We start from the raw sequence: 8,827 nt of genomic DNA, 5'->3' as shown, positions 1-8,827 counted from the left end.
TTTCGCAACTCTTAGCTTAAGATGTCATTCACAATATTTTTATAAAAAAATTTTACCAATTCCGATTTTCTTATGTAATTTTATTAATTATTTACTTTTTGCATTTGTTTGTTTATTTACTTATCTGGATTTTTTATCTGTATTTTTTTTGAACTTGCAATTTTTAGCTTAAGATGTAATTTTTCGCAATATTTTTGTAAATTTCTCTATTCCATTTCATACTGTAATATTATTAATCAATTTGTAATTTAGATGTAATTTCTCGCAATATATTTGTAAATTTCTCTTTTCCATTTTATACTGTAATGTTATTTATCTATTTATCTTTCATATGTATTTTTCTATATATTTATATATATTATAAGACATCCTGTAATTGGCTTCCGCTGTTGGATGATTTTCGAAATAAAATAAAATAAAATAATAAAATAAGTATGAATGCACAACATAGAAATGTATATGTTGGCATAATAGACATAAACAAATTCTTATTTTGAATATTTCGAGCACTCCTGTGCTCTTCTTCAGCGATAACATATACAGTATATGTATGTATGTATACATCCATCATCATCTATACCTATATATATCAACATTTTTACATCCTAATATATAAATGAAATATAACTATGTTTTTAAATTATCAAATGCATCTAGGCAGACAAACATTTTATTTTTATTGAAAGTGATTATTATCGATGGTTGATGTGTTAACAAAACAAACTATAAAAAATCTTGACTTAACATACTAAAAAAATTACATAATACTACTCATATACCTCTGTAACTAAATCGTGTGTGATGACAAAGTATATTGTAATCCTCCGTCCGGAACTTTCGCATGTTACGTTTGTTAAACAGATCACGACCCAGATAATTTCCAATTACTGGCAACACAAAATTCAAATCCTTCACATCTCCATAACGAAATAAAATATTCTGGACAGTACTGCTACTACACTTATGCATCTTGAAAAAAGCAATATTTGTTCTAGGCTGGCATTGCTGGCCCTCCAGAGGGAGCTGTTTGATTGTGTCCAGAGTTTTTGCTGGATTCAATTTTGCTGACGATAGGCGCATGGCTACATCTTTGTTTACCACCTCAGGTGATTTCTTTAATATTGTTGTAATGTTTGATTTATTTTCAAGTAATGCATTCTTTAAAACCTGAGGAAAAAAATACACATTATAACAGTAAATTATAAAGGTAAATTTTATATAATGGTTATTGTTAATATAAAATGACATCATTCTCAGCACACACTAAATTAAAATCAGACTGGCTATTATTTCATAATTAATATATTATTGTCGTTGTTTTCTGAAAATGACATGCGATTATAATTTTTAAAAAAAGGTATGATGCAGGGTAATTTTTCCAATAAAGCATTCAAATTCAATAACATTAATTGTAAATAATAATTTACATTTGGTTTGTAAACTGAGCTCCACACCAAGTTTCATTCAAAGTTCTCAATACTGGTATTTGCATACTTCGAAATGAACTGCATTTAAGAAGGGGTGGTCTTATACCTGAGTAAGGGGTCATTCAAGTATTATGTAATGCAGGGGGGTGGGGTATAGTGGAAAATGTTACATAGGGGTGGGGGTATTGCTTGAAGTGTTACATAACAAAAATTAATTTTCATGGGAAGAGAAGAAATATTAAATATTCAAACTTGTATGATATTACTTTATTGAAACATATTACATCAGTGTAATACTGTACAATGTAATGTAACACAGTTGTGTTGAATTTGTTAAATCAATAAACAATGAAGTTACATCTACCATATAAAAAAATAACAAAATATCCTACACATTTGTAGTGTAGGACAAATTTGTAGTGGAGGACATTTATCCTGATACTTAATGTTGTTCATCTGATTTTATTAAAATTGTTGATGTTCGGAAGGGGGGGGGGGGGGGGAGGTGGTTCTAGAGTTACATAACATTTAGAGGGGGGGTTTGGAAAAGTGTTACGGGGGAGTGGGGAGGTGTCAATATTTGCCAAAAAATGTGTTACATAATACTTAAATGACCCCTAACTACAGATATGACTTAAAATTATTCTTTCAATTAACATTTATGAGGGTGAAATGTCAAGTAACAAGCTCAATTTGCCAAAATGCCTGAAAATTTTATCTTTATATTTCTGATAAATCTTTTTTTTCATTTGGTTAACAAAATATTCCTACCATACTTCTTTTATCGAAATTCATCATCTAATAATAATAATAACAATATTATATATGACAAATTTCATTACACCGGATATTATACCATGCTAATTAATAGACATTATGAATATTTTAACGGGCTTGGCCGAGTTGTAGGTGAATCCCACAATTTAAGCAGTCCTTGCACATGACTGGGTGTGAAACCAATCAATTAGCACACTCTAAAGACCATTCACACCACCTCTAGGGACTATGCTAATACTAGTTAAGTGTTTAAGATGTATTTCTGATGGCACTTAGGAATACGGTTGTCGCGGTAAGAACTTATGCCAAAAAAAAAATATGCTTGGCAAGGCAAATATTTTATTCAAATAACTTCAATTGGCTACATTTTTTCAATTTATTTTTACTGACTTGACGTTAACGAGCATATTATGTTAATTTTAAGACTAATTTTGAAAAGAAATACACAAATTGATTCCATTGCAAAATAGACAAGATGTATCTAGTCAAAGCAGCTTAATACTTGTACAGTAGTGTATTTAACTTGTCATTCTTTGTTTGATATGACCAACTGAGTTTAAAATAGATTTAAAAGAAGTTAAGGATATTAAGACCTAGTAGAGCTCTAGCCTACTGTGTGTAAAAAAAAACCCATCAAATAATTAATTAGAATATTTAATTGCTAGTTTAAATAGATAAAATATGTTAATAACTTCTAGTGAGGCATAGAAAGTAACTCATTTGTCACACAATCACACAATACGATTTATAGAATCGCACAAAATATCATCATAAAGTATTGTATTATACAATCTACTGGACTTTATATGAAAAATTAAAAACTCCACCACTTTAGTGGTGATCTGGGAGCTGACAAGGGAGGGGGGGCCTGATGGAGATGTAAATGTAAGTGGGAGAGGGGGGCTTGATGATTAAGTAAAGGTGAATTAGCTGTAAAATAAGGTGACTTTTAACTACCTGAACGTAACTTTCTTGTTCAGCCTACCTAAAGCGGCACAATCTTTTTATTGGAGATTTTTTCCCACCCTGTTTACCTCACTGTACCACATGCTCCAACCAAAAAAGTGAACCTCACTTTGTATAGCATGGTTGTAGTCAAATAAATATACATAATACTATTATCACTGACTGTTACAATCCTTAATTATCATTTCTAGACTAATGTCACACACACGAATATTTATGAATCAGTTACTATATGTGGCAAAGACAAGCCAAACCAGTCACTCCTCGCAAATCGTGTTTTGGAGATGATGGCCAAAAATATGCTGGAACGTCAAATTTTTGAAATCTATTTTATTGCACTAACTAACCTTTATATATCTATACATCAATCAATGTTGTTAATTTCCCCATTTCCAATGTTAAAACAACAATTGTTAACGATTTGGTGATGGTTTCTGACTGAGAAATGCCTGAAATCGTAAACTTTGAATGCTGATTTCTTAAATACTGTTCTTTAAACAGTTCTATGTTTAAACTCCTGTAACTTCATAATGAAATGTCGGGTTTAAATGATTCTTTTACCGTTATATAGCTCTCATTATACTGTTTAACCCTGTATTAATAACCGAAAATCAATTTTTGCGAGGAGTGACTTGTTTGGCTTGTCTTCGCCACATATATATTATTTAATATGATCCATTTAGTCTAAGCCAACTTAACATTGTGCATTACTATTAGAAGCCAAATTGGGATCCAATCAAGTTACCCACTCAGAAAGTCACCCCTAAACAACTCGCCTCCTATCCAAATTTTCCTCACAAAGTCGTCACCTAACAATGTGCATCCTAATAAAGTCGCTCCCTCAGCTAGTTTTCATTTTCCCAAAATAAATCAATTGAATATTATATTAATAAAACAATATTACAGAGGAATATAGACTTGTATACTCAATGTAAATTTGCTGTACTACAAATATTGTTATCTATTTTTATTATTATCACTATTACCCTTTGAATTATGATTATTTTGTGTCCTTGTTAATGCAATTTATGTTGTGTCGTTCCACTTGGGAGTGCAAATGGGTACCTGCTAGGTTTGAAACGTCAAGGCGCTGATTAGCTGCTGCAACGTTATGTCACGCTGTCCTCCCCCAGTAAGCTGAGTATGTGTTTTTAGAGGTGTTTAATCCAGCGACTGGGGCAATGATGTGAAGGACATAAAAGATGTTGGCTTTACGCCCTATATAATTCTAAAATATTATTATTAAGGAAACAGCAACAATTTATTTGTGTTGTGTAAAGAGTAAAAATGAAAGATTGAATTGTAATGTAAAGTACTTGCCTAAAGGCAATGTTTAATGTCAGAGATATAACACATAATTACCATCAAAATGTGTTATTGCGTGTTCATGATGCCTTATAGATTCTAACTAGGTTAGAAAAACAGTTATTCTACTAGAGTAGAACATTAATAGAACATGTTGAGAATGATACTGCTCCCATTAGATTTGTTTAGTGTCATTTAAGAGGGGGGGGGCGTTTATTCGAGGAAAAAATAAACGCACCAGGGTGATTATTCAAGGGAGGCATTTGTTCTAAATGAAGCTCTGCAGGGGGCATTTATTTGAGGGGTGTTTATTCAAAGCAGGGTGTTAAACACGGTGTGTAACTTATACAAACTCTAAAGAAGATGCAATATTTGCTTAATATTTCATGCTTTATTGAAACTTCATCAGGAATTCGTAACTTGCATGTACTAACGCTCACAAATATCATTTCATATTCTTTCAATTGATGTGATATCTCAATTTGCATTCAAATGTCAACGGATTCATGAGGACACTAATCTCCTTTGGGAACATATCCTCATTTGGAGTAGATGTACTGACTGCCTGGCTTTAGCAACGCAATCACAATTTGACAGCATCATCTCAGACATAGCAAGAAAACATGAAAGTGTCAAATACGTGGCGTCGTTTGTGCAAACATTTTTGATGTTTCAAAAACTGTTGTGTACAGTACATGTATTAATTGATTTACATATTCTTTATTAATTATTTAATATGTTATTTTTCTGAGGTTGTTGTTCTTAGAGAGCCATTGTGTCAAATATAATATACCATAAACCAATACACATTAAATAAACAAAATTAAACTTTAAAAAATAATTAAAATAGAAGTTAGTTGAAAAACCTCATTACTTTATTTTTAGAATTTATTATTTTATTAATTTATTTATCTTATTATTATGACATAATTATTTTACAAAAGTGTATGTTCAAACAACTAATAATAATCATTATTATTATTATTATTATTATTATAATTACTATTATTATTATTATAATTATGGGAACTGTTCTCACCACAAGTATGTATTTAAAATAATAAGGAAGTTTTATATAAAGTACTATTTTGCTTTTTGCTGACATAACTATAGCAGAAAGTTAATAATATATATTATATATAGGTAATTTGATAATATCTAAAACAAACCTAGCCAAAAATTTATACAAAATAATTCATTCCTGCATTTATTTTCATTCAGTCATTCATTCACTTACTTATTCATTACTTTATTAATTCATTCATCATAAATTCAGTTAAAAATGCATTCATTCATTCATTTATACATTCATTTCGCTTTTACGTGCATTCATTTTTCTATACATTCATTCATTCATTTGTAAAATCTTCACTTGTATATTTGTTCATCATTTGTTCATCCATTCATTTGCTTATTCATTCATTTTTTTATTTGTGGTACTGATTGATTGATTGATTGATTACTACATGAATGAATGAATCAATCAATCAATCAAGCAATTTATTTTAACCAATTTAAACAACCTAGGAATTAGTTGACTCACTTACTGGTTTATCTATGACGACCGTGTCTTGCAATGCATGCCAAAGCTGCATAGCACCAAAGTCATTCCGGCTATAAACGAAATCACATCACAAACATTAGTTATTGTATTATATAATAGTAACAGGCCTACTAATGGTATCAGTATTGCCAATGCTCATAAATCATTCTCATCACATAGCAACTTGTGTTAGCTGTTGGTGACAGGTGTGCTCAAATCAATTAGCACTATTGTAATCAATGACTTGCAGTGGTGGTATATGAATAATGATGTAAGTGGAATATAATACATATGGGGGAAAAAGAGTATCTTTTTTAAAGGTAGAAAGTGTTCATTTCTTATACAAATGAATTCCAACAAAAACAGCAATAACAAAAAGGTAATAAAACTTATTTTATAGACAATTAACAAAATTCATGATGCAAATAAAAATGGTAGGCTAATCTGCAGTGGTGGCACTAGTGTCTGAAATATCTTGGGGTGGGGGGCTAGTGAGGGGAAAGTTAGGGGCAAGGTAAAATTTTATGGGGCATAAGCAATTTGTAAATTAAAAACTTTTTTATAGACGTAACGAAACTCATGATACAAATAAAAATAGTAGGCCTAATCTACAGTGGCAGCGCTAGGCCTAAAATCGGGGGAGGGGAGGGAGTGAGGGGGGAAACTTGGGGAAAGGTAAAATTTTAGGGTGAAATATGTTTTCTCATAGCAGACCGAATATACAATTATAATTTATAAAATCACAACATTAGCAGGTAACATGTCTATCCCTGTGCTTGTTATTTTTATATTTATTACAATGTAAAAAGTTTGTTAAATGCATTGTTTTTATGTGGCCAATGGCCTTAAAATGATTGAGTAGGGCAAACTGGAAGTAGGGCAAACTGGGGGGGGGGGGGGGTGGAGAGAAAATAAACTAATCTGGGGAAAAATTCCCCCTTGCCCTCATAGCACTGCCATTGCTAATCTAATTAACCTTTGTGTATTGTTTTAAATTGAAGCTGATTGGAATACAGATAGGAGCATGGTCAAATTTTTTAGGCCCCTCTTTGGGTTCCACCCCATCCCCTTTGGCATGGACCTTGCCATTGCCAACCCCTTCCCTTCAATTGGTGCCCTTGCAACCGCTCCACCTTGATGGTCCCTACCATCCCCTTCATATTGGTGGGACTACAAACATCTTCTCCTTGATGTGCCTGGAGTGAACCTCTTTCAGTGGGTTTGGCCCAGCTGAGCACTTCCCATTAGTGACCCGTTAGAAAAGATCCAAATTACACATTTGATTGTAGAAATCTGATTTAAAAAATCAATTATTATTTCAGTGTCTATTCATTCATTAAGATCAACTTGGGCAGTGATAATACTAATTTTAAACTCTGTTACATAAAGAAAACATCAAGCACAAATCTAGTGACGGTGTCGAAACTGGAGTGATTAAATTGTCACTTGTCATATTCTAATATTTCACAGCCTGATTTTGATACATTCAACTCAAAAAATACTTCAGCATTGGGGATCATAAATCAAATTCCGATAGTTAATTCCTAGTTTTTCAACAACTGGTACTACAGAAATTAAAATAAACATACTCGTTTGAACATGAACGAAATACAACATCATGTAAAAACCATTATTGAAAGTGGTGATTATATGATTTTCGATGATAATAATGAGGAGGATTGTGATGATGATGATGATGTCATCATGATAATATGAGGATGATAATGACGAAAAAAAAGCAATATTCATGTAGATGATGATGAGATGATGATTATGATGATGAATATTGTTCTTGATATGATGATGATGATATTAATGATGAGATAAGAAAATAAGATGATGAAATGAAATAAGAGAATGATGCATAATGTGATTACTGATAGTGATGATGCTGATAATATAATCTATTATTTTTATTTATTTTACAATAAATTATTTTTTTTTAAACCTACCTATTTTCAGTTAAATTATTGAAATTGTCTTCGTAGTTGTAGACTGTACCAAAAATGATGAAAAATATAAAGATGACAAGTATCAGTACATTCCTCTTAGAAAGCCGCGACATAACTGCCTCTCAATCTACCTACATAGATAATGATGGACAATATTATAATTTAAAAAAACAAGATTAATAAAAAATGGAGGTATAGTAGGAATAACATTAATTTCTAGCTTTACCAACTGATGGAAGTGACCTGATTGAAGGAACATATTATTATATTTGTTTTATGTTCATTTCTAAAATTAATTTCTAAATTTAAAATATCTACTTTACTTATTGTCTGCGTATCCAACACCAAGTTCACTTCACAGTTTGTCAAAAAAAATTGATAGCATGGGGGGCGGGGGGGGGGGGGGGGGGGGGGGGGGGGGGGGGGGGGGGCGAGCTGGCCTGGGCTTACTTTCGGGTTTCAAAAAAATGTAATATGGATAAATTATGCTTAATGCATACACGACTAATGAGAAAATACTTTATTTACTTGTTTTGTTTATTTTAGGCAAAAACATTAAAAATATTTCATTCGATCCAATCAGCGCAGTTGACGGTGGCAGAGCCGAATAACTAGCTCTTGGTGGACCCCACTGGACCCCAGCATACTGCCCTGTCGTCATGAGAACACATGCGTGTGGAGGGCCTCAGACGACAACTGTGCTGTCCTGATATCACATGATTCACCATTGTATGTTTATTTACATATAAATATATGTATAATATATATATATATATATATATTATCTTGATCCATGTTTTTAATACATATATGTATATATATATATATATATATATATATCTGTCTCTTATACACAT

At 31.7% G+C, this 8,827-nt stretch overlaps 1 protein-coding gene across 2 annotated transcripts in view; it reads right to left on the bottom strand.

Moving 5' to 3' along the window:
- The window catches only part of LOC117105648 (galactosylceramide sulfotransferase-like), a 16,395-nt gene that overhangs the window by 3,793 nt on the left and 3,775 nt on the right, over nucleotides 1-8,827 (bottom strand). For both annotated transcript variants that reach the window (XM_033246973.1, XM_033246891.1), the window contains exons 2-4: nucleotides 7,971-8,101; nucleotides 6,023-6,089; nucleotides 780-1,167 (exon numbers count right to left, since the gene is read on the bottom strand). In XM_033246973.1, the coding sequence (XP_033102864.1) occupies nucleotides 780-1,167; nucleotides 6,023-6,089; nucleotides 7,971-8,083 (568 nt within the window). In that variant the 5' untranslated portion in view covers nucleotides 8,084-8,101. The remainder of the gene's footprint in view (nucleotides 1-779; nucleotides 1,168-6,022; nucleotides 6,090-7,970; nucleotides 8,102-8,827) is intronic.

Source organism: Anneissia japonica, unplaced genomic scaffold, assembly GCF_011630105.1.
Source record: "Anneissia japonica isolate Jap-2015-1 unplaced genomic scaffold, ASM1163010v1 scaffold701_len334292_cov200, whole genome shotgun sequence".
Taxonomy (NCBI): domain Eukaryota; kingdom Metazoa; phylum Echinodermata; class Crinoidea; order Comatulida; family Comatulidae; genus Anneissia; species Anneissia japonica.
This window is presented reverse-complemented; position numbering and strand designations above follow the sequence as displayed.